General features: G+C 43.4%; 1 protein-coding gene and 1 non-coding gene across 3 annotated transcripts in view; one reads left to right on the top strand and one right to left on the bottom strand.

Annotated features, from left to right (window-relative positions):
• Positions 1-3,547: 3,547 nt before the first annotated feature.
• Positions 3,548-25,727, bottom strand: part of VDAC1 (voltage dependent anion channel 1) — a 28,449-nt gene continuing 6,269 nt past the window's right edge. For both annotated transcript variants that reach the window (XM_032425225.1, XM_032425226.1), the window contains exons 2-9: positions 19,788-19,860; positions 19,211-19,260; positions 17,990-18,142; positions 17,845-17,897; positions 11,712-11,939; positions 7,805-7,955; positions 5,457-5,514; positions 3,548-4,482 (exon numbers count right to left, since the gene is read on the bottom strand). In XM_032425225.1, the coding sequence (XP_032281116.1) occupies positions 4,391-4,482; positions 5,457-5,514; positions 7,805-7,955; positions 11,712-11,939; positions 17,845-17,897; positions 17,990-18,142; positions 19,211-19,260; positions 19,788-19,854 (852 nt within the window). In that variant the 5' untranslated portion in view covers positions 19,855-19,860 and the 3' untranslated portion in view covers positions 3,548-4,390. The remainder of the gene's footprint in view (positions 4,483-5,456; positions 5,515-7,804; positions 7,956-11,711; positions 11,940-17,844; positions 17,898-17,989; positions 18,143-19,210; positions 19,261-19,787; positions 19,861-25,727) is intronic.
• On the top strand, positions 13,994-14,100 carry LOC116645339. Its single transcript, XR_004301941.1, has one exon. It is a non-coding gene; the product is annotated as a U6 spliceosomal RNA (small nuclear RNA).

The raw sequence follows: 25,727 nt of genomic DNA, 5'->3' as shown, positions 1-25,727 counted from the left end.
CTGTCAAATAAATAAATAAAACCTTAAAAAATAAAATAAAATTTGGGTGCCTGGGTGGCTCAGTTGGTTAAGCGACTGCCTTCGGCTCAGGTCATGATCCTGGAGTCCCTGGATCGAGTCCCGCATCAGGCTCCCTGCTCGGCAGGGAGTCTGCTTCTCCCTCTGACCCTCCCCCCTCTCATGTGCTCTCTCTCATTCTCTCTCTCTCAAATAAATAAATAAAATCTTTAAAAAAATAAAAAAATAAAAAAAATAAAAAATTTTGGGGTTTTTTTTTTTAAAGACTTTATTTTTCAGTAATCTCTATACCCGAAGTGGGGCTCGAACTTACAACCTTGAGATTAAGAGTGGTATGCTTTATGGACTGAGCCAGCCAGGAGTCCCTAAAACATTGTTAAAAGAAAGGGGTGCCTGGATGGCTCTGTGGGTTAAGCAGCCAACTTTTTTTTTTAATTCAATTAACATATAGTGTATTATTAGTTTTAGAGGCAGAGTTCAGTGATTCATTGGTCTTTTGTAACACCCAGTGCTCATTCCATCAGGTGCCCTCCTTAATGCTCATTACCCAGTTACCCCATCCCCCCCTTCCCCCTCCAGCAACCCTGTTTATGATAAGAGTCTCTTATGGTTGGTCTCCCTCTCTGATTTCATTTTGTTTTATTGTTCCCTCCCTTCCCCTATGCTCCTCTGTTTTGTTTTTTATATTCCACATATGAGTGAAATCATGTAATTGTCTTTCTCTGATTGACTTAATTTAAGCGGCCAACTTTTTTATTTTGGCTCAGATCGTGATCTCAGGGTGGTAAGATCCAGCCCCGCCTCCTCCACCTCTGTGCTCAGGGGGGACTCTGCTTGGGATTCTCTCTCCCTCTGCCCCTCCTCCTGCTTTCTTTCTCTCAAATAAATTAACAGGCTGATCCCAAAAGGGAAGTAGCTGCCCCCCCTCTCCCAAAGGCAAATGAAACTCAACTGTTCAGTGGCCATATCTAGGTGGTGGAATTATAGGTAAAAGTTTTATTTTTATATTTCTCCTAATCATTTATTACTTCAACAACTATTTAGCACCTTTTCATATTTCAGTATACAGCAGTTAACAAAACAAACCACATACCTTTGTGGAGTTTATTTTGTGAGGAAGACAATAGTGTAAAATATACACTATACAATGGTGAAGGAGTAATGGAGAAAAAGCAGGAAAGCGGGATAGGAAGTAGGGTGCAAACAGCCTCCACATTTCCTACAGTAAGTTTCTGTTACTTTTTAAATTTTGTAACTTGAAACCCCCAGTATATGAAAATGCAGATTTAGAGTTCCCTTACAGCCTTGACACATGCTTTGGTCTATGTGTTCTGCGAATGTTTTTTAAATGTCCGTAGGCTTAAAAATCATAGAAGTTCCACTTGATCGATTTGCAGGAATATCATTGTGGCATGAAGCAAGACATTTGCTGTACCCATAGCTTCACCACTCTGATCTCCGTGATTCCTACAGAAGAATCCTCCAGAGACACAGCTGAACTGCCCTTCTAAGGAGAGAAGGGCCCCTGTTCTCTTGAATCTGGTTTCCCTTAACATTTATCTGGCCCCAGTGACAGCTCAGAAACACACAAACTCTGTGTTAAGAAAACTAAGAGGTCATTCATGTTGGTTTCTCTAAGCCCACCACAAGCCTAGATAGACTGAATGGTGCCCTTATTGCAAACCCTCCATGGTAGCCAGGATACAAAGTCTTCCCACCCTTGGAGCTTTCCCTTCTCTGAGTACACAAACCACCACTCAGTTTAATGAATAAGCCTCTCGGTTCCAGCTTCTGCTTGTTGGCAGATTCAGACATAGGCCTTTTTCTATAATAAACACACCTTCAATCTTCTCTTCTTTGTCCACTTTCTTCCTTTTGTCCCCTTACCAGTGTGTTTTGGGTATCTTACAGATATCATGAACTCAAGGAATTTTGCACAATATTCTGACATGCTGCATCCAACAGGCAGATTCCTTAAGTGGGGAGGGAAATATACCCTCAATATTCAGAGGGCCCTTTGTACATTTCAAAATACCAGCTCACTGGATGTACCCAACAACCATTATGAGCCAAAATCTCTGGACAAATTCAGAAGTTCACTTTGAAACATATACAGATCCTCATGAACCCAATGAAGACAGTATGACAAATACTGAGGCCAGCAGGTTTTGGGTGGCACAAAATGGTTAAGTAAACCTGATACTTGTTTGGTATTCACTTCCAAACATCCATAAAAAGGAACTCTGCCTAAAAATATGTATTATTGAATAAAAAATGTTCACATTTACTGAAGCTGGTTTACCCTTCTACTTTGTAAATGTTTGAAATTTACACCTTGTCATTTTTTTTAAATCTAAATTGCAGAATTCTAGAACAAACCCCAATGATCCATGTCTTTGTATGATCCCCTGCCCTTGAGTGTGGGAGGGACCTATGAATATGATGGGATATCATTACTGTGATTAGGTTATTAAAGGGCACAGTAGACTTTAAGGGGAGATTTTCCTCAGAGGCCTCACCTAGTCAGGTGAGCCCTTAAAGGGTTGGGGCAGTTATAAAATGAGTAAGTCCTGGGGATGTCATGTACAGCATGGTGACTATAGTTAATAATACTGTATTGTATATTTGAAAGTTGCTAAGAGAGTAGATCTTAGAAGTTCTTATCACAAGGGGAAAAACTTGTAACTGTGTGGTGACAGACGTTAACTAGATGTATTGCAGTGATTATTTTGCAATATATACAAATACTGAATCATTATGCTGTACACCTGAAACTAGTATGTTCTATGTCAATTATACCTCAATAAATAAAAAATAGGGGCACCTGGCTGGCTCAGTCAGTCAAGTGTCCAACTCTTGATTGTGGCTCAGGTCATGATCTCAGGGTCATGGGATCATGCCTTGTGTTGGGCTCCACGCTGAGATTCTCCTCCCCCGCATGTATGCGAGTGCACACGCGCTCTCTCCCTCAAATAACTAAAATCTTTCTTAAATAAATGAATAAATACATAATAAAGTTTTTAAAAGGGTAAGTTGTGGCTGGCACTCTTCCTAGAGATTTCAAGTGTGAGAGGAATTTGACAGTAAGAGAATTCTTCCATTCCAGCTTTGAAGATGGGAAGGGACCATGTGGCAAGGAATGCACTGGCCTCTATTTGCTGAGAGGACCCCCTACCTGATGGCTAGCAAGGAAATAAGGACCATTATCCTACAACAACTAAAAGGAGTTGACTTCTGCCACAACCATGTGAGCCTGGAAGAGGACCCCAAGCTCCAGACGAGAACACAGTCTGGCAGACATCCTTATTTCAGCATCATGAGAATCTTAACAGAGAACTCAGTCACACCGTGCTGGATTTCTGAACTACAGGCCTGTGAAATAAATGAGTGTTGTTTTAAGCAACTAAATTTGGCTAATTTGTTATGCAACAATAGAAAACTAAAAGTCTCACACACACACACACAGTGCAAACACAAATGCCAAATGCCCTGTTTACTTACACTTTTATTAATAAAGACAACAGAAGAATGAGGTTTCAATATTTTATTCAAGTTTTACTTTAAGTGATGTTAATTACAGCATTTGAAGGGGAGGATCTAATTCCACACAAAATGGAAGACTCTAAAATGTACCCATTAAATGGCTAAAAAATAAACCAAGTGGCGAGAATAGAACAAGTCCAATTTAGATTCCGAGTGTTGTCACAATGTGATTACAGTCACAGAGACTCTTCCCAGCTCAGAGATGGGACTTTTAGAAGCTATTTCATACTCTGGTGCAGGGGCAGAAAACCACAACATGAGAGGGAATTAAGTCCTGAATTATTGGCTTCATCACATCCATCTTCCCAAAATGGCACAAAAGAAACAGCTACCACACCCTGCAGACTACTTTTGGTGTAAAAGAGGTGATGGACTGGGGTGAAACAGGTGAGGAAAATCTGTCTAAAAAAGTCTCTTTCAGATGGGTTTACACACCATCAGTGAGTCTCTCCTTCCTTCGGGTAGGAAACCCAGCTCAATTCTCAGGAAGTCATAATTTCATTCATGTACTCCATACCAATTAACAAAGTGCCTATAAATTATCAGCTTCCATTTGCAGCCATTTCTAGATAAAAAAGAAACCTGAACTCTCTGGAGGGGCCACCAAGCTCCCCCCAAGTCTACAGCTGAAAGGACTTTTCGTGGACTTGGGTTTCTTTTGTACCTCTGAAAGGGTAACACCTTAAAGCTGAATCATCTTTAACCTGGAGGTCTAACATGATACTTAGCAATACTTGCATCCCAGACATACAACATTAAAAGGTACACTAAATTCTGAAGGTAGCTATGCTCAAAATAGTTTAAAATTAAACGACTGTACAGTATTCATTTATGCCTGAAATTCCAGTCCTAGACCAAGCTTGTGGCCGCCAGCATTGACATTCTTGCCATCCAGCAGAGCTGATAGGGTCAGTTTGATACCTGCATGGGGAAAAGTCCCGGGGAGAGGAAAAAGGGAGGGAGGGAGGGAGGGAGGAGAGAAAAGATAAGAAAGGTCAACACAAGAAGAAAGGTTAACACACGGAGGCATGCTAAAGCACACTGGCAAGACCACAGCGAAGTCAGAACCCGCTTCAGCTGTGTGTGATCAGCAAGGCAAAACCACACGGCCCATCTTACTGATCACCATCGGACTAATTAATCGGTAGCCTGGAAGGAGCTTATAAAACACTAATTATTATTCCACAGCCTCCCCAAATCCACTTTCAGGAGTCCACTTGACTTTGTCCTCTCATCGTCCCCGGCTACAATAATCTCTCTACCACTGGTATCAGGCAGTAAACTTCTTCAGCAAAAATGCCTTGAAACGAAACCCAACCATGAATCAGACTCCAAGGTCTCCCAATCAGCGTGCACACAAACACACATACATGCACACAACTAACTGGTATTTACCCTACAATAGTTTGATTCTACCATCATGTAATCTTAGAATTTCTAGAGCTCAAAGACCCAATTTGACCAAACTAAACCCAAGATGGTACCATCTCCGTAGCTCTAACATACCAGGGGCTGGTCTAGCCAACTGTGCAGAGGAAATCTGCATGACAGTTGTACAGTGAGGATGATCTATGTGCTAGTTTTAAGAACCTGCTGGAAATAAGTATCAAGCATTATGTACACACTGGAAAAACAGATAAAAAAAAAATAACCAAAAGTGTAATGTATGTTAGCCTTCGCCTTTTTCTCTCCTACTTACTACTTCTATTCTCCAAATGTTTTATAATGATTCTATACCCTTTTATAAACACTTCATTATAAAACTTTATATACGCTCATCTATAATGTCCAATACAGGCATTATATAAGCAGTTAACATAAAGCAGCAAACCAGCACCCCAATTTTTCTTTAAGGCAAAGAACTAATTTCACTAATTTATAAAAGCAACACATACCTGGCTTTAGGGTCTGAGTGTATCCTAAACCTATCAGGCTGGAGTTGTTCACTTTAGCCTAGTCAAGGAAAAGATAAGAGAGAGTGAAATTGTTAAGTACTTCATGTTTCCATCTCTAAAACAAGTAAGAGCTTTGTAATCAACCAACCCTGGACTTCAGGATCAAATTCTTTTTCATGACCACTTTGTTTATGGGATTCATTAAATTTAACATGAAATATATCAAATCTGAGAGCTAAGTCTCAGAAAAGAAACTCAAAGAGTCAACACAACTGTCAGTTAAAAGGAAATTATTATTTAATTGATTCCTGAAGGTATGAATGCCCAATTTCATTTATACTGATTAGGTCTGTATTTAAGTTATAACAGGTGAAGACACTTTCATTTGTGGCCAGAGAAATAAAAGCCTTTCTTATATGGAAGATTTCTTCAAAATCTATTTGTTAGGATAAGGGAAACAGAGCCAATGTCAGATGGAGTATTGAGGCTTTTTTTAAGGCATAACACTGTTAGAATTTTCCCTTCATAGGGGCATCTGGGTGGCTCAGTCAGTTAACCGTCTGCCTTCGGCTCAGGTCATGATCTCGGGGTCCTGGGATGTAGCCCTACATCAAGCTCCCTGCTCAGTAAGGGAGTCTGCTTCTCCCTCTGCCCCTGCTTGTGTGCGCTCTCTCTTGCTCTCTCCCGCTCACTCTCTTTCTCAAATAAATAAAATCTTCAAAAAAAAAAAGAATTTTCCCTTCATGAAAAAGGGAAAAATCACAGTAATGGGGCGCCTGGGTGGCTCAGTTGGTTAAGCGGCTGCCTTTGGCTCAAGTCATGATCCCAGGGTCCTGGGATCGAGCCCGCGTCGGGCTCCCTACTCAGCGGAGAGCCTGCTTCTCCCTCTCCCTCTGCTGCTCTCCCTCCTTGTGCTGTCAAATAAATAAATATTTAAAAAAAAATTCACAGTGACATGAAGAAGGTTCAGCATTGCCATGCCTGAATTTAAAATGTGTATTAGAGCAAAAGAATGACTTAGCCAAGTCACCTAAATTTCAGCAGTGAATGCTGATTAATAATTAAGTTCAGGGGTGCCTGGGTGGCTCAGTCGGTTAAGGGTCTGCCTTCGGCTCAGGTCATGGTCCCGGGGTCCTGGCATCGAGCCCAGCAAAAGGCCCCCTGCTCAGCAGGGAGTCTGCTTCTCCCTCTCCCCCTGCTTGTGCTCTCTCTCTCTTTCTCTCTCTCAAATAAATAAATAAAATCATTAAAAAAATAATTAAGTTCAATAAAGCAGTTGAGTCAATAATAATTTTGCCCTCATTCTTCTGAGTTGTAGGGAAATCTGGGCCTCTCTCTGGCCCCTTTCTGGTGAAATAAGGAGAGGTCAGGAGCAGAGCCATCTCAAGCCATGAGAACACCAAGTCCTGGAAAAAGCTGAGGCTACCGCGGTGCATGTTTTCCTGCTTGAATGCTGTTTTCAGACCTGACAATTCCCATGAGAAAGAACAAAGCAATGGGTAGGAAGATCTCCCGGCAGACAGTGCCCTATCCGGCTCTTCCTTTTTGCTTATCCCATCTAATTACTAAGGCCCCTTTTCCTTTGTTTCTAAGGGCTTAATGTGAAGGGAGCCAGACTGGTTGCCATTTCAGACTTCAAATGGCCTGTCTGTAAATTACGTAAGGACCATCCTGCAACACGAGATTTCCTCATTCCACCCCAAAAGGGATGCAGCCAGCAGTGCCCTCTGACAACAGAGATGAATTCAACAGGATTTAATGCAAAAATCGTGCAGCAATTCAAAGGTCTGTGAGCAATGCCACTGAGTCTGCAAGATTAGATGCCAACTGCTAAATGCCAGGGCCTGGTTTCTTAATATCCAATACAGGAGCTGGGCAAGAGAATGAGAAATGAGAAGAAAAATGAACATTTAAAACCTTCAAGTTCAAAGTAAACCTCTTTACAGTCTGCAGGAGGAACAAGGGCTGATTAGAGGAGGAGGCTCCCCAGCAAACCATCAAGTCCAGGCCCCAGCACTTACCAACTGTCTGCCCCATCTGCCCTCGACCTCTCTGAATTTCCAGTTCCTCATTTGTGCACAGAGGGTTGGGATGACTTTTTTTTTTTTTTGAAAGGCACCTACCTCAAATGGACTGTGTAAGAATTAAATACAGTAACCCACATATAACAGGCTGCACACAGCGCCTGGCACCCAGTCAGCGGTATTACTATTAGCACTTTCCTCATTTCAAACTCTTTCCACAGGGAGAAAATCTCTAGCCCAAGCATGCAACCCCAGCAATCCAGAAGGATTCCAACCCCACCATCAGGTGGAGCCTGGGCAACGCATGATTCCACAGGTACTCACCGAGAAGCAGGCGTCAGGGTCGATCTGATACTTGGCCGCTATTCCAAAGCGAGTGTTACTATTTCCTGCTGTCCAGGCCAGATTGACAGCAGTCTCTAACTTCTTGTTCACCTTCTGATAAATGGAGCCACCAAATTCTGTCCCATCGTTTCTGCAAACAAGCACAGCACAGATGCTAATCCACCCCCAAAGGCAGGCTGCAACTGGGCACAGCTGTCCAAGTCTAACAGAGGACAGGGATGCTGTAAATGAACCAAAGTGATCATAAAGCAGGTACCCAAGTAGGGAAAAGTCTGACAGGAATGGAACAGACACCAGCGTTGGGAAGGTTCAGAGAAAGGGAAAGGCTATTTGAACCATCACCAGCAACACCCAAAGGCAGGAAGCTCAGGCTGCATGGAATTTGAAGCTTGCTTCTAAAATATTCTTTAAAATAAAAGCAACGGGGCACCTGGGTGGCTCAGTCAGATGAGCGTCCAACTCTTGATTTCAATTCAGGGCGTGATCTCAGGGTCGTGGGATGGAGCCCCGAGTTGGGCTCCCCTGCTCAGTAAGGAGTCTGCGTGGGATTCTCTCCCTCTGCCCCTCCCCTGTTCGTACTTTCTCTAAATAAACAGACAGATAGATAGATAGATAGATAGATAGATAGATAGATAGATAAATAAACAAATAAATAAAAGCAAGTAAGACCTTGAGATTCTGGGGTGTTTTTTGGTTTTTTTGCTGCTGCTACTGCTAATGTTATTGCTTTTATAAATGTGTCTATCATAACAATAGTAAGGACACAGAAGCAAATGAGAATACAGTCAGAAATGGTAAGAAAGGTTGAGCCACTCGTATTTTTCAGAAGGCAGGGTATAGCCCTTAGCACCACCAGCTGCAGCCACTGCTGTGAAGACACAGTCAAAAGCGACCTGGCCCCGTGGAGGTGCAGTGATGACAAAAGAGCTTAACCTGCAATTCAGACTTGTCCACCTGTGCGAAACCCTTGGCCCAAACTGCCAATATCTCTACAGTTCTGATGCAATGAAAGGAGCTACTTGGTGCATTACAAAATGTCTCTATCTTTCAAAAACAGAATGAAACCCAACTGGGACAAACTCGTTCCTCTCTTCCAAACACACCATATTGACTCCAGCCTCTGGAAATATCCCCTTCCCCTCCTTCACATTCTTAACATGAAACAGTGTCAAAGTTCTGCCTCATCACTTTGGGTGTTTCAAGTAGAAATGTCATCAGAAACTGGTTAAGGCAGAGCCCATGTGCTTTGGAATTCAGCAAAGAGCTTAGAACTCACTAATCCAAGGACAAATTGTTGCTGATTCATTACAAACTCCGATCCTCACCAATACACTCTCCCTGAAGTAGATGCTCTATATAAATACATTCCAAATGCTGAAGTTTTCCCCTGAAATTCAACCATATAGACATTGTGCTTCCAATAAGTACAGGTTGAGCCCAGGCAACCCGATTCACAGGGAATCCTAACTTCTTCAGAAAATCTGAGTACGCTACAAAATAGCAGCTTGTCACAAAAGATTTTTGAGTGACTTTAGTATAAATGAAATACGAATATTTTGTTGGGTTCACATGTTTGTCCAAAAAGTGTCAGTTTTTTTCAATATATTCTAAAACCAGCAACACTGCCTTCCTGTACTGAGCTCTCAAAACTATAAACCGAGGGAAGTCATTGCTCAAATTCAACTATATAAAGCACAAAGGATGTCTATTACACATCAGGGCCTCCACAAGCACCAGGGCAACCCAGATTAGCTGTGTCAGCTGTTTCTACGCCAGCTAAAAATAAACCATGTACACGTATTAAAAATCAGGTATGTGGGGAAAACAGCTAACAGCCATTGTTATTCCTATAATTGGTGCCAATTTCCAATTCCAAACCAAGAAAGACTCTCCATTTCAGTCAAAACTCTAACTTAAAAAACCCTTCTATTGATTGTGCTGTTTTTCCTGTGACATTTTTATGTTACCTTTTTTTGAATTTATATATCTTTTTTTTTTCTACTCTTTTGGTGTACATTTCTATGGATTTTAACACATGTCCAAGACTTGTGTGACCACCACTAAAATCAGAATACAGAACAATTCCACCACCCCCAAAATCTCATACCACCCCTTTGTAGTCACACATTCCCACTCCCAACCCAGGAAAACCTGGGCTGTCCTTCACTATGGTTTTCCTGTGATTTTCTAGTTTTAAAAATTTCAAAAATTATATTAATATCTATTATATTAATTCCGTTATGTTAATTATATTAATTACAGTAGTCCTCCCTTATCTGCAGGAGATATGTTCCAAGACCCCCAGGGGATGCCTTAAACCACAGATAGTACCGAATCCCTATACATGCTATGTTTTCTCCTATACATACATCCTTGTGACAAATTTTATAAATCAGACACAGTAAGAAATAAGCAACAGTAACTTCTAATTTATTATTTTAATAAAATAGAACAATTAAAACAATATACTGTAATAGAAGATATATGAATGTGGTCTCTCTGTCTCTCAAAATATCTTATTATACTGTATATACCCTTTTTGGTTTTGTTTTATTGTTTTTTTGTGTGGGGGGGGTGTGGGCAGAGGGAGAGAAAGAATCTTTTTTTTTTTAAGATTTTATTTATTTGACAGAGAGAGAGAGAAGGAACACAAGCAGGGGCAGTGGGAGAGGGAGAAGCAGGCTTCCCGCTGAGCAGGGAGCCCGATGTGGGGCTCGATCCCAGGACCCTGGGATCATGACCTGAGCCGAAGGCAGACGCCCAATGACTGAGCCACCCAGGCGACCCGAGAGAAAGAATCTTAAGCAGGCTCCACACCCAGCACAGAGCCCTACACTCACTCAATCTCACGACCCTGAGATCATGACCTGAGTTGAAATCAAGAGTCAGATGCCTAACAGTCTGAGCCACCCAGGCGCCCCCATATACAACCTTCTTGGGATGATGTGAGATGACCAAATGCCTACATGATGGGATGAAGGTGAGGTGAATGACAGAGACATGACACAGCGCCAGGCTACTACTGACCTTCTGACAATACATCAGAAGGAGGATCATCTACTTCCAGACAGTGGTTGACTGTGGAACTGTCAACTGACATCGTGGAAAGTGAAATGGCAGATATGGGGGAACTACCAGATAAAAATTCCTCAAAAAAGTTTGTAAATGGAAAGGTTACTAGATCTTTAAGAAATCACCTCTTTAGTGACCTCTAGTGGAAAAAAAGAAAATTGGTACAGTTGTCCCCCACTAGTGCCACAGATTAGTTCCTCATGCCTACGGGAATTTTAGGGTGATGTGTATTTCCATTCACCTAAATCAACAGCACTCCACTTGAACTCCCAAGGTTGATTTACAAGGGGCTCTCTAACCTAATCTGCACTTTTCTCTCCCCTTCACTGTACTGTCCGGTAATTAATAAACTTTTGCATGCTAGGCCATGTGGAAAAGACACTATGCAACTGAGCTCATCATCCCCTAACTTGTCTCTCAAATCTGCATTTCATTAAGCGCAGCAACCTGACCTCAGGCATCACACAGAGAAAGACAGCAGCACCTTTCCCCGCCATTTTGTTACCAAAACCCAAAGGTGTTCAAATGTCCACAAGAGGACACTAGCAGGGAAGGGACACTCCTCTGGATGGACAACATGCCACTGCTATAACTGATCAGTCCTTCTGTATGTACCAGCGACAACAATGACTGTCTCTGGAACACAAAGAACCTAAGCCACTTCCAGAAATGGGCTGGTGGGAAACAGAAAAATCCCAGCAGGCCATTTGGTTCATCTGATTCCAGCACACTCACTTTAAAGTGATTAAAAATTGAGCTTGGAAAGCAATCTCCCTTCTGCACACACTCACACACCACCCCCACGTACACTTACACGTTAGTGTGGAGCTGGAATTCGTCAGTCTTATAGCCAACCGCGAAGTTGCTCTGGGTCACTCGAGACTTTGCAGTCTCAAAATTCATCTGGTAGCCAGCCAGCCAGCCTTCATATCCCAGCACCACAGCACCCCGGACTGAAGGACCGGCAATGTCGAAATCCACGTCACAGCCCAGGTTGATGTGCTCCCGCTTATACCCTGTCTTGATTTTAGCATTTTTTTTCCTGAAGGAAAAGAAATTATATTAAGATCACAAGCTAACTCACCTTGCAACAACCATGCCAAGGAGTGTAAAAAAATTTGTTTTAAATCCCAGTTTACATAGAGGGATGGGGGGCAAAGTCGGGGCCCAGATCTCCCTTACACAGCTGCTGTACCACAAGCTCTCTAACCAGAATCCAGTCTGCAGAAATGCCACAATAATGAAGTGAGAACAGAGACAGGAAAAGCTTGGGGAAAAAAAGCACTAAGTAATTTTCTTTTACTACCCTCTCCCTATGCTTAATGTAATGGCCTACACAGGCATTTATTAGGGAGAATGCCACCATGTAATTATGAAACAGGTGTTTCTTCGCTATTCTCCATGTATGAAAAAGATACGGTGTATCTGTCATGAAAGCAGCTAAAGAGCAACTTTTTTTTTTTTAAGATTTTATTTTATTTATTTGACAGAGAGACAGCGAGAGAGGGAATACAAGCAGGGGGAGCGGGAGAAGGAGAAGCAGGCTTCTGCAGAGCAGGGAGCCCAATGCGGGGCTCGATCCCAGGACCCTGGGATCATGACCTGAGCCGAAGGCAGTCGCTTAACGACTGAGCCACCCAGGCGCCCCAACAGCAGCTTTTAAGGAGATGGTTGCTTTACTTTGTGACTCAGTTAGTAAAGAAAGAAAGAAATACTAGATAGATTCCGTCTAAGTAAATATAACAGATAGCTTTTAATTCAGTATTCATGAGATCCCAATGAGAGACCTGGATACTGATGTGCAACCTGGGGCCCTGCAGGCATGGGGGCTGGGAAGCCCTGCGAGACAGAACAAGTCCACAGGTCTTGTCTGCTAATCCCAAATTTGCATATATGACCAGATCAGTGCCTCCTGTGCCTACTGCTCAGGAAAGGTAGGTGAGTCATGTCCCCTGCAAATATATTACCCTGCCTTTACCAAAGGTCAACACGGGAGACAAGACCACACCTATCAAATAAAATTTAGACTATTTTCTGTTATTCAGCTACAAAATGGACATCCTCCCATAGCAAGGTGCATTCTCAGCAGTGATCGGGATCTACACAGCCTTGTCCATCCCAATCTCATTCACACTGAGATTAAAGCTTCATCCCCAGCACCCAGACTCTGGACTCTAAATACCATTCTCTCCTAAAAGGCACAGTGCCCCTTGAAGAAACAGCAGACTACAGGTCAGGACAGGAAATGTGCGAGGTGAGCTTGAAGCATTTATCAAAACTATCAAAGAATACTGGGGTTGGTGCACAATGACTTGAGAGCTAGCCTGAAGAGATTCCTAAGGGCTTCAAACATGAAACAATGAGTTCATCTTTAAGAATAACACCAGCGATGGATTGAAACATAACAAATATGTATAAATCTATGAATTCATTCATACTGACACTTAAAACACACACATCAGTCATCTTCAGAGACTAGAAAACCAAAGTGTTACTTTGAAACAATAAATTAAAAAGGAAGCAAACATTTATTCCACCTTTCCTACACTAATTCTATCTCAAGGTAACCAATAGTTTATGAGAAGTCTCTTTTTATTGAAATAGTCTAGCTAATACATGAAGAATGCATGATTAAAGTAGAATTATCACCAATTTATAATCCCTAATGAATGAATTGTGAATAGCACTAACTTTAACATACAAAGAACAAACCAAGCCTTCTACGTCCAAGTCATGGAAGCATAGAGCACCACTTATATTTTACCACTACTTTACCAATTCACAGTAAACATGGGGGACAGAGGAACAAGTTAAATGGCACCACAGAGATGCAAACAGCAAAATTTAGTCTATATGTACTCTTACGGGACAAATGATCTAGTTTCAACAAATAAATTCCAAGGGGGGTGGGGAAAGGAGGAGAAGCTAAAAATTAAAGAGATTTAAGGAGCCATATGAACTGCAATTCTGCATGGACAATTTTTGATTCTGTAAAAAAAAAAAAAATGAAATCATGTAAATTTGATCAGGCTAGAGATTAATTTTTTACAATGTAATCATATTGTGGTTATACTTTTTTAAAAAGGAATCAATATTGTGCTTGCTTCAGCAGCCCATATGTTAAAATTGAAATGATACAGAGAAGATGCGCATGGCCCCTGCACAAAGATGACATACAAATGCGTGAAGCGTTCCATTATCTTTAACTCTAGGGCACGAACTGATGGTTATCAGAAGGGAGGGGGGAAGGGGATAGGAGGGCACTTGTCATAATGAGCAGCAGGTAATGTATGGAATTGTTGAATCACTATATTGTACACCTGAAACTAATATTAAGACTATATGTTAACTAATTGGAATTAAAATAAAAACTTAAAAAAAAAAGAATCCTATCACTTAAAGATGCATATTAAAATATTTACAGACGAAATTATGTGATAACTGTTATTTACTTCAAAATAATCTGAGGGAGAGGGCGCCTGGGTGGCTCAGTTGGTTAAGCGACTGCCTTCGGCTCAGGTCATGATCCTGGAGTCCCCGGATCGAGTCCCGCATCGGGCTCCCTGCTCAGCAGGGAGTCTGCTTCTCCCTCTGACCCTCCCCCCTCTCATGTGCTCTCTCTCGCTCTCTCTCTCTCTCAAATAAATAAATAAAATCTTTAAAAAAAAAAAAAATCTGAGGGAGAGATTATGAATGTATAAATAAAACATAATTGGTTATGGGTTGATAATTATTCAAGCTGGGTGATAGGAACATGATGAGGGCTTAACATACTATTCTGCTTTTTTTTTTTTTTTTACTGTTTTCTTTTGTATGTTTGAAATTTTCTATATTAAAAAATTTAAGGTTAAACATTCCAAGTCGTCAATGACAGAATTTCAGACATCATAGCTGAAAATAAAGCAAACACCATTCATAAATGACAGCGACACTTGCAACTTTTGTTCAAGTTGCTTGGGTGCATTTTCTCAAGCTTTGAAGGAAAGGAGTAACAGCCAAACAAATTCTCTCTCAACAGGAAAAACTCAAAATAAACCTATTCTGATCTGCCTGCTCTTTGGAGGAAGAAGCCTAGGTTTTGGCTTATCCAATTGGCACCATGCTAGTGGGGTGATTGATGAAAGACAGCTGCTCAGAGGCTGACATTTAGAAAGAGAAAGAGACCAAGAACTATAAAAACCAGGCATCTTATAACCACCAGGTAAAAAGCCGCTGCCAACCACAAAGTGTGCTGCCTCTGGCAGGACCTCTGAACAGTGGTGAGCACCAGCCACACCTGACCATTTACACAGGGCCTCCCTTACACTGTTCTCAAAGAATTCTGGCAGGAGCACAAAGTCCCCAGAGAATGGACAGTGCTGGGGCAGTGACTCAGGTTTCTCTCCAGGTTCCTACTCCCATGTTAACACTCCACACCTTTGGAGTTTTCCCTCTTTCAAATATTACTGGGACTTTTTTTTTTTTTAAGCTATTTCATGGTGCTAACTTGACAAGCACCTGAGCAAGGCATGACTCTGATTTCTGGTTAACAAGCTGGCGTTTTTCTGTGGTGCGTACCCAGAGTGGGTGCTGGTCCGTAGATATCTGAGTCTGCAGCCTCATCCAAAATGTGGTCTATGCTCAGCTCCTTATAGAAGCCAGGATGCTTTCCCAGGCTATCCCCCTTAGTAGCTTTGGAAAGCCAGCTTTCATTTCCAATCTCCATCAAGTCATCCAAAACCTGCCTCAAATACCCAGGAGCAATATGGATACAACCTTGGTTTCTAAACACCATTCTTCAATAAAAGGAACTGAAGCTCCTTGGAGAAATGCCTGATAGCAGGACTAGGGAAGAACAAGCAGAAGATAAGCCTGGTACATCTTCTGAAGTAGAGCTCAAAAGAAATGATAGGGGATTATAAAAAACACAGGATGTCAACTTAGGCATGCCCAATGGCCATATCTAAAACAAATGAGTATAAAATATATTATGGTAATGGATTATAACCCACAGAATAAAACAAATGTTGATGGATCCATACTGATATAAATAATTGATTAAATAAATAAATGGAGAAGAAAGAGCTCTCCCTTACAGTAGAATCCCAATTAATAAATGCAGAAGGAATGATGGGAAGAGAAAATCACCATCTGCCAAACATAATTGTTGCAGGCAAGAATCACCAATGGATACTAACTTAGTCAAAGGATAAGAAACAGAATATTTGCATAGTCTCAATGTATCTCCCAAGATAAACTTATTTACAAAGAGAAAAATAGCTTCATAGAGAAACCTCGCAAACACCACTTTAATCAAGTTACCGTCACTACTAACGAGGCATACTGGCATCCATGCCCTGACATCACGCACCAAGAAAGACACGACACAACATCACTTCTGTGGCTGTGAAAAATGCATAACCTGAGTTTCACCATGAGGAAACATCAGACAAATCCAAATCGAAGGATTCTACAAAATAACTGGCCAATCCTCTTTAACACTGTCAAGGTCAAGAAAGACCAAGAAAGACAAAGAAAGACTATGTCCCAGATTAGAGGAAACAAAAGAGATTTTAACAATTAAATGTGATCTAGTATCCTGAACTGGATCATGGACCAGAAATAAGACATCAGTAGGACAACAGACTAGTTAACTGTATGAAAGCCATATAAATTTCCTGGTTCTGATCATTATACTGTAGTCATGTAAGACGTTAACATTAGGAGAAGTTAGGTCTAGGAAATAAGGGAACTCTACACACTACTTGTGCAACATTTTTATGTATGTTAAGTATAAAATTATTTCAAAATAAAAAGTTAAATTAAAAAAATGTTCCTCTTATGTATATTACTGTAGGACCTGGAGACTTCTCTGCAAACCTCCCAAACATAATGGGAAATCCCTTACAAATTCCAAAGTGTGCCATCTCAGGGCAGCAGGCAAAGTCCTAGGCAGCAAATTTAAGCATGTGAGCACATCCTCCTGCCTCGCATGGTATCAGAGGGTCTCTCTGGGTAACCTCTCCCATCACGGCAGGGTGCCTGGAGGGAAGTAGGCAAGAAGAAAGCAACGCTCCTGCGGGAGAAACTACAGCAGAAATGAGAACAAGAGTAAATGCAACTCCTGCCCAATGGTCTTCACGTCATCCGTAACAAAGTTACAAAAAGACTATAACCTCCAGAGACAGAAGCCCTGTCTGCCCGGCCCTTGTAGTTACCCACATGCAGTAAAGGCTCTGAACTCAGTAGACCCTTCCTCTGAAAGATATTTGTCAGAAGGGAAGAAAAGAAATAATATGGAATGACAAAAGATGAAATTCATAAGGCCACTGAATGTACACTTAAAGACTGCTGAGATGGTAAATTTTATGTGTGTATTTTACAATTTTTAAAAACTAACAAATGAAATTCAGTATATGCCCTTGAGCCTGTCAGCAGTATGCAAAACAACCTTCCCCATGTTTGAGAAACCTACTTATCTGAATGGTTAAAAAAAAAAAAAAAGTGTGCCCCTTGTAGCCACTTTGAAAAGCACCCAGGAGCTGAGGCAACCAACATACCATCTTGCCTCCTAATGAGCCCAATAACTGTCAAGCCTAATTGCTTTGTGGCGGGGGGGGGGGGGGGGGGGGGGGCCACAAAGAGCAGCCTCAGGAGCCACCCTATAGTTAGAAGCCACACTCTCTCAGTGCTCCGAAGTAGAAAGAGAGGACCCTCCCAGCCTGAAAACTGGGGGTGGCAACAGTGATCGCTTAGCCCCTGCTTCCAAACCTCGCCTGCTACCCTACATCCTTGGCCATTTGCACTAGCAGCAACCTCACTCACATGAAACAGCATGATTGGACCCCAAGTCCTATAGCCCTCCACAACTGAGGCTAGGAGAACCACAACGGGCAGCCCAGAGCCTTACTGTAACACACGGCTGTACGTCCTTGCTTTAAAAAAAAAAAAGAGAGAGAGATTCTTACCCTGTGTTTGGTGAGAAGGATGAATCAAAGGTCAGCTTCAGTCCATGTGCAAGCTGAACGGAAAAGAAATTTGCCAGGTTTAGTCAAAAGGCAGGGAAACAGATGTCAATGAATAAAACGATGTCTTTTCCCGGGTGACCGTTACCTGATCTTCCACAGTGATCTCTGTGCCCAGTGTGTTGTCCGTGTTCCATTTCTCCGTAAACGTCAGACCATATTCGGTCCATCTGTACTTGGTTTCCAGACTGCCCGTCACTTTGGTGGTCTCAGTGTTGGCTGAACCTGAGCTTGTAAATTCCTTTAAAGGAGAGAGAGAGTCACAGCCTATATGCTGGCAGGATGCCACCCTGAACAGAACGTACATCCACTTATGTAAGGATGTGTAGGGGCAAAAGCTATTCCTATAATTCTATTCAATATTTAAATACAGATGAGGCTAAAGAAGTCTGTTGATTAAAGGACTCTTGGGGAATTCTTTGTCAGGAGACAGCTTCCTTCCTCCCTGGTAATGCTTTAGTCTAGAAAGGAAGGCAATCCCCCTTCCATCCTATTAGAGAGAAAAAGCACTGAGCTAAAGATGACACTGCAGTAAATTAACCCCAAAACTTCCTCCTTCCCAACAATTGCCACACGCACAATCTATAAGGGACTACTAAAGGGGCGCCTGGGTGGCTCAGTCAGTTAAGCATCCATCTCTTGGTTTCGGCTCAGGTCATGATCTCAAGGTTGTGAGACAGAGCCCCACCGTCTTTGGGCTCTGCTCTCAGCGGGAGTCTGCTTGAGATTCTCTGAGATTCTCTTCCTCACCCTCTGTCCCTCCCCAGCTTGTGCATGCACTCTCTCTCTCTAAAACAAATAAATAAATCTTTAAAAAAAAAAAATAAAAGGAACTACTAAGATTTTTTAAAATAATTATGTGGCATTGAAAACAGGTCAATTTTTTTTATTAAAGATTTTTATTTATTTACTTGAGAAAAAGAGAGAGAGCATGCACAAGTGGGGGGAGGGGCAGAGGGAGAAGTGGGCGATACAGGGCTCGATCCCAGGACCCTGGGATGATGACCTGAGCTGAAGTTAGACGCTTAACTGAGCCACCAAGGCACCCCGAAAACAAGTCAGTTTTAAAATAAGAAACAAGGAAAAATAAAACTGAGGCCTGCCAACTGAGTATTAAAAGCTGTTAAATTGGGGACCTGTCGGCAGGGTTCCCCTGGACCACCCATCCCATAGAGGATGCAATGAATGTGACAACCACAGCTCTCCATAACCAAAAAGGGCCTTTCTTCTGGCTTTGCCACCCAGGACATGGCAGCTATTTACTGATCTACAATAAACACCCATACTCCATGTCGGTCAGACAACTTACCAGTCCATTCTCAGATTTTGTTTTCAAGTCAAGTTTTATTAAGCCAAATCCTAAACAAAGAAGATGGTAACTATTAATAGGTGAAATAACTAACTTGAGAGTAGCATCTCTGCCTCCCTTCTGCTGTTCCAAAATGCCATGAGTGTGTAGGGAGCCCGTTTCCGCTGCTGCCTGCCTACGTGTGGAGCTCAGGTGCCACCAAACGGTAGCAGAAAGAAAAGGCACAGCAACCCCCAGGGTCCCACCTGCACTCCCAGCAGAATGTGAGAAAAAGGTACACGACAGCATGAGCACGTGCCTAAGAATGTGCTACACTGAGAAATCATACCCTACCGCAACAGCACACACAGAGCTGCTCCCACCCGTGGGAGAGAAAATCAAAATGTCCACTTGTCTATAGTAATTCACGAGCCTGCCCCTACCGGGTGCACAAACCAAAACTACTTTACTAGCCATAGAAAGCTTGTCTTATTTTCCCTAACATGAAAGTTCTAAGAGCTGACTGACCCGCGTCTCTCAAAATGTGATGGGTCAAATCCCAAACATGCCAACCCAGCCGGTGAACTGAAACACTCACCATAACCCTTGGTGAAGACATCCCTGGCAGATTTGCCAAGATCAGCATACGTGGGAGGCACAGCCATCTTCTGCTACAATAAAAGAATCACCAGAAGAAATACATCAGTAATTAGGGAAATTAGTTTTCCATCAATAAAAATTATTAGCTGTAATTAACAACCAATAAAAACCATCGGCGCATTGTTCCAGGTGTGCACAGGGAAGCCTTACTACCTCGTGCTTCTCCTTGTATCCAGAGGTTGACATACCTAATAAGTTTTTGTTGATAGCCGATCAGCCTGCCTTTAGATCTCTTCTCCTTGGCATCCCCAGGACCAAGTACAAGCTCAGAATATAGCAGGAATCAGTTAATATTTGCTGAACGAATTAATTGTCAAAGACACATTCCCATGAGCCAACTACTTAGTGAACTGCAGGACTCTTGCCAATAAAACATATCTTCTTACAAAATGTCGGCTGCTATGACATTAAATGCACTGAAGAGATATCAGAGCTTTTTCAGGCCAAACTATTTTCCATACGGTTCTGATTTCATTCATTCAACAAAATATTTACAGAGTACCTACTATGTGCCAAACGAATGTAACTTTTCAAAAAAACTTTGCATTTCAGGGGAACACATTTTTTGAGTATCATATTCCTCACAGAGAATAGAGTAAAACCAAACAATTAGGCAACTCTTCACCTGGAAGGAAACGAAACTACACACACCCCTGAAAATTTAATGTAAACAAACATTTGTTGAGCTGCAATGGGACTTTATTTTTAAAACCAACTATCAGGGGGGCGCCTGGGTGGCTCAGTCCATTAAGAATCTGCCTTCGGCTCAGGTCATGGTCCCAGGGTCCTGGGATCAAATCCCACATCGGGCCCCTTGCTGAGCAGGGAGGCTGCTTCTCCCTCTGCCCCTCCCCCTGCTCATGCTTTCTCTCTCTCTCTCAAATAAGTAAATAAAATATCTTAGGGGCACCTGGGTGACTCAGTCGGTTAAGCGCCTGCCTTCAGCTCAGGTCACGATCCCAGGGTCCTGGGATCGAGCCCCACATCAGGCTCCCTGCTCAGCAGGAAGCCTGCTTCTCCCTCTCCCTCTCCCACCCCCCCTGCTTGTGTTCCCTCTCTCACTGTCTCTCTCTGTCAAATAAATAAAATCTTTTAAAAAATAAAATAAAATAAAATAAATAAATAAATAAAACCATCAGGGGCACCTGGTGGCTCGGTTGAGCGCCCAACTCTTGATCTTGGCTCAGGCCATGATCTCAGGGTCGTGAGATGGAGCTCTATGTTCAGCAGGGAGTCTGCTTCTCTCCCTCTCCCTCAGCCCCTTCCCCTCCCCCTGCTCGCCTTGCTCTTTTCTCTTTATAAAATAAATAAATAAATCTTTAAAACCAACTATCAAAGTACTACTTGAAATTGTTGCACATCACTAAGTCAATCAACAAGCATTTATTAAACACCTCAGTGTTCAAGGAAGGTAAGTAATTCAAACAGTCTTTGCCCTAAGGCTTTGCTTTGACGTATTACAACACAGAATTAAAATCCTAATCCAGGGCAGCACACACAGTGTGCTCCATCCAGGAGGAGAGAAGCCATGAGAAAACAACCATCGCCTACATCTTCTCCATTTCCAGAATCATTAGCTTCAATTAGCAGAAATTCAATAAACCCACAGATGGCTCCATTAATTTTTAAAATACAGTTATACCGGGGCACCTGGGTGGCTCAGTCGTTAAGCGTCTGCCTTCGGCTCAGGTCATGATCCCAGGGTCCTGGGATCGAGCCCCGCATCAGGCTCCCTGCTCTGCGGGAAGCCTGCTTCTCCCTCTCCCACTGCCCCTGCTTGTGTTCCCTCTCTCGCTGTGTCTCTGTCAAATAAATAAAATCTTTAAAAATAAAATACAGTTATACCTAAATTGCCAAACTGAATCTGCATATACCCCATCTGAAGTCACATATGTATGTATTCATACAAATAAACATGGCATGTTCCCGGTAAGTGGGAACCCAATGAAAAGTGGTTCAAGTGACCCCAGGGGGACAGTATCCCAAATGGAAGCCGCATTGCTGACCTAACCTTCCAAGACACTGCAAGAAGCCCACGGAAGCAATGAGTACACTAGAAAATAAACAACTAGGGTGCCTGGCTGGCTCAGTTGGTTAAGCATCTGCCTTCGGCTCAGGTCATGATCCCGGGGTCCTGGGATCGAGCCCCACATTGGGCTCCCTGCTCTTTGGGAAGCCTGCTTCTCCCTCTCCTGCTCCCCCTGCTTGTGTTCCCTCTCTCGCTGTGTCTCTCTCTGTCAAATAAATAATAATAAAATCTTAAAAAAAAAAAAAAGAAAGAAAGAAAATAAACAACTCTAAACTTCCACCATTTTAAATTATAAAATTGTGGTCCAAGTCCTATTTTACTTTTTGCAGAGGTTTTGCTAATTCTGCCTCAGCGCACTTTTGTGTCAGCGCAGAGCGGAGAAGCAGCCAGTGAGCTGTTTACGCTATCCTATTTTTATTGCTCTTGTTATTTCTTGCACATGATCAAGCTAGAACCAAGGACAGCTCAGTCCGCATTAGGGTCAGGGCACGAAGAACATGGGGGAAGATTCACTTTAGGCTGTCCCCATTGGCTGTTTCAGGTCTGGGGACTCCCCTCTCCTGACCTGTTCCCCTCCCACCCCAAACAAACCTCACAGACACACCCACCCCTGGGACAGACCAGGAAGCCATCCACCAGGTCCTCCAGAACAGAACAGCACCAGCCTAAGGCATATGTTCTGGCCGCAGACGGCCCTGGTAACTCCCAGGAGAAGCAACGGACACAACCCTGTGTCAAAGGCTGAGCTAATGCAGTCCTGAGGAAATCTGCACAACATCTCAGCGAAGGGCCCACAACATTCTCCACCCCAAGCAATGCTAACAGGAATCCGTGAACTGAGCACCCCTCTTCAGTGCTGCCCTTCCCCAGCTGGCCACAAATGCAGCCCCAGGGTGAGGGGAAGAGCAGCACGATGGCAGTATCTCCCGGTGAGCTAAGACCTCCCTGTACCTCAGGCACCAGGCCCTTCCCAAGTACCCTCTGCTGGCTCTAGGGCCCACCTCACCAGACAGGAGCAGCTTTCATATCTGGGCTGGTGTGTCCCTCAGGGAAAAGGCAGATCACTCATCATTTAACGCTCCGCCAAATACCCTCACTCATCACTAAGCCCCAAAACTGAACAAGCAAAACCACCTGTCAAAAAAACAAAAACCAAAACACACTCCACTGCCAGCAAACGTCACCCTAAAGTACCTGGCCATTCAAGAGATTACCATCTAAGGACAAGGGAATTGGGGCCGCAGAGGGAGCTTGGATAAGGCCAGGCTCTCCATGTGGCTCCCGCTCAGCACCCCGCAGGGAAGACGCACAACCACCACCCGATGAGTGCGGAGCCAAACCCACTCCTGGACCTGAGGAAACCCCCACCAAGGAAGGCAAGAGGATGACTGCCCCTTCACTAAAGGCCCCCAAATGCTGTGCAAATGTAGCTTCCCCCCTGCTTTTGGTGCAGTCTTCTGCTCTCCCCACCCAGTCTCCTTCTGCATTTTTTTAAGATTGATTGATTGATTGATTGATTTGACAGAGAGAGACACAGCGAGAGAGGGAACACAAGCAGGGGGAGTGGGAGAGGGAGAAGCAGGCTTCCTTCGGAGCAGGGAGCCCGATGCGGGGCTCGATCCCAGGACTCTGGGATCATGACCTGAGCCGAAGGCAGACGCTTAATGACTGAGCCACCCAGGCACCCCTCCTTCTGCATTTATCTGAGAACTGAGGCAAGGCCCGAGGCAATCTGCCTCTGAGCTCAGCTTTCTTACAACTGCCAACAGCACCCAGGAAATGCCCATTTTTACACAGTTCTCAGCACCCACTGAAAAAACAATTTTAGTGTAGAAATAAAGATTCCCATTCATGGTTTCTCTGGCCAGGACCAGAGGGAAGAGAGCTTGGCATCCTGCTTTCTCACGTAACCTCCTGCCTGTGCTGAGGCTGAACGCTGGCCCCAACCCCTACCTCCACCCAGATCAGCTCCAAATCGCTCACCATCTGTCTCTGCGGCATCCACCCCATGTGCCTTCAGAAGCCCGGCCTCTAGAGGCTGAGCACAAAGCGGGGCACTCTGGTATAGGAAGGCAGGCAGCCAGGCCTGGACAGATGGGAATCAGAAGGCTGCCTGCGAAAGGCAGGAACCCATTTGTCTTCAAGGCAGAGCCTGGGAGCCTGGTTCCGGAGGATACATGGGACACAAGGGATGGACAGGACTGGGCTGAGCAGACCCGCCCCCAGTCACTGATGACTTTGAGAAAGCCAGTAAGTCACGGTAGGAGACAGGAGTCCATGGTATCCCTCCACAGCCTGCTAGCCTACCTACCCACCCATACCCTGGCTGACCTTGAACAGATTATGCAAGCTCCATTCCAGCTGAGGAATGAAAATCCAGCCCATACTGGAAGCTCGAAGGGTGGAGATAGTATATCGCCCAGCGTGGCCTGCATAACACTTATGTAACCTCCACCTTGGGGAGACTCATCAGTAGCCTGGTAGTGACAGCGGCTCTGCTTCCAGCGCCCCCACCACTCCCCCGGTGCACACCTACCCCCAAATCACACCCTTGAACTCAAAGCATCCCAGAGCCTGTCATGCCTAAATTTATCCAAAATATGTAAAAAGCTATGTGTCAAAGATGACAAGCCCTGGCACGTAGCAGATATTCAATATAAATGTCTGTTTAATGAGTAATGTGCAAGGAGCATGAAAGTATTTTTACAGTAGGAGGAAAAGAAATAGAAACTTAGTATCTGACAAGAGGGTTTAAGTAAATGACAATGTAGCCAGGCAGTAGGCTCTCGCTCTGCAGGAAAATTGCAGCCCCACCAGGGATTGGGGGTGGAGAGACCCACAACCAGCACCCTCCACCCCCACCATGGCCTAAGGAGAGCTTAGTTCCGGCTGAGGAGACCCAAGTGCCTTCAGAAGTGATGACTGCCACTTCTGACCTCAGAACAAGGCGTGGACTTTATTCTAAGGGCCTCAGGGAGCCACTCTAGAGTGAATGACACATCTGTGTTTGAGAGGCTCACTCAACAAACAAATTGGTAAAAACGTAAATGAAAACATCCACCATTGGTGTGGAAAATGGTCACTCCCGCTCACGCCAGGTGTTAAGTACTTTGTACAGTACAGCCCCTTTGGAGACAGCTGCTGGCCAGTGCCTAAGTGGGCATACGTTAACCTAGTGGCAATTCTACTGCTAGGAACCCACCCAAGGCACCCAAAGATGTATACATGAGGATGCTCACTGCAGCATTATTTATCATTTTTTCTTAAGATTTTATTTATTCATTTGAGAGAGAGAGAGAATGAGAGAGCATGAGAGGGGGAAGGGTCAGAGGGAGAAGCAGGCTCCCAGCTGAGCAAGGAGCCAGATGTGGGATGAGTCCCGGGACTCCAGGACTCCAGGATCATGACCTGAGCCTAAAGCAGTCGCTTAACCAACTGAGCCACCCAGGCTCCCCCGCAGCATTATTTATAACACATAAGCCAAAAGCAACCTAAATGGCCAACAGGGAAATGAATGAATAAAATTAGAATACTTGCAAACTAAGGAGTATCACGTGGTAATCAAAAAGAATGAGATGGATTTATGCATGGTGGCAAAGAAAGCTATCTTTGATACACAGTTGACCCTTGGACGACAAATCTACTTATATGCGGATTTTTTTCAACAAATTCAGTGTAGTACTGTAAATGTATTTTCTCTTCCTTATGATTTTCTTAATATTTTTTCTCTAGCTTAGTCTACAATAATATAACATATGTAACATACAAAATATGCGTTAATTGACTATATATTACCCGGAAGGCTTCTGGTCAACAGTAGGCTATTAGTAGTTAAATTTGGGGGGAGTC

Source organism: Phoca vitulina, unplaced genomic scaffold (genome assembly GCF_004348235.1).
Source record: "Phoca vitulina isolate PV1807 unplaced genomic scaffold, GSC_HSeal_1.0 scaffold32, whole genome shotgun sequence".
Lineage (NCBI taxonomy): Eukaryota > Metazoa > Chordata > Mammalia > Carnivora > Phocidae > Phoca > Phoca vitulina.
Note: the sequence above shows the minus strand (reverse complement) of the source record. Positions and strands in the feature narration are given on the sequence as shown.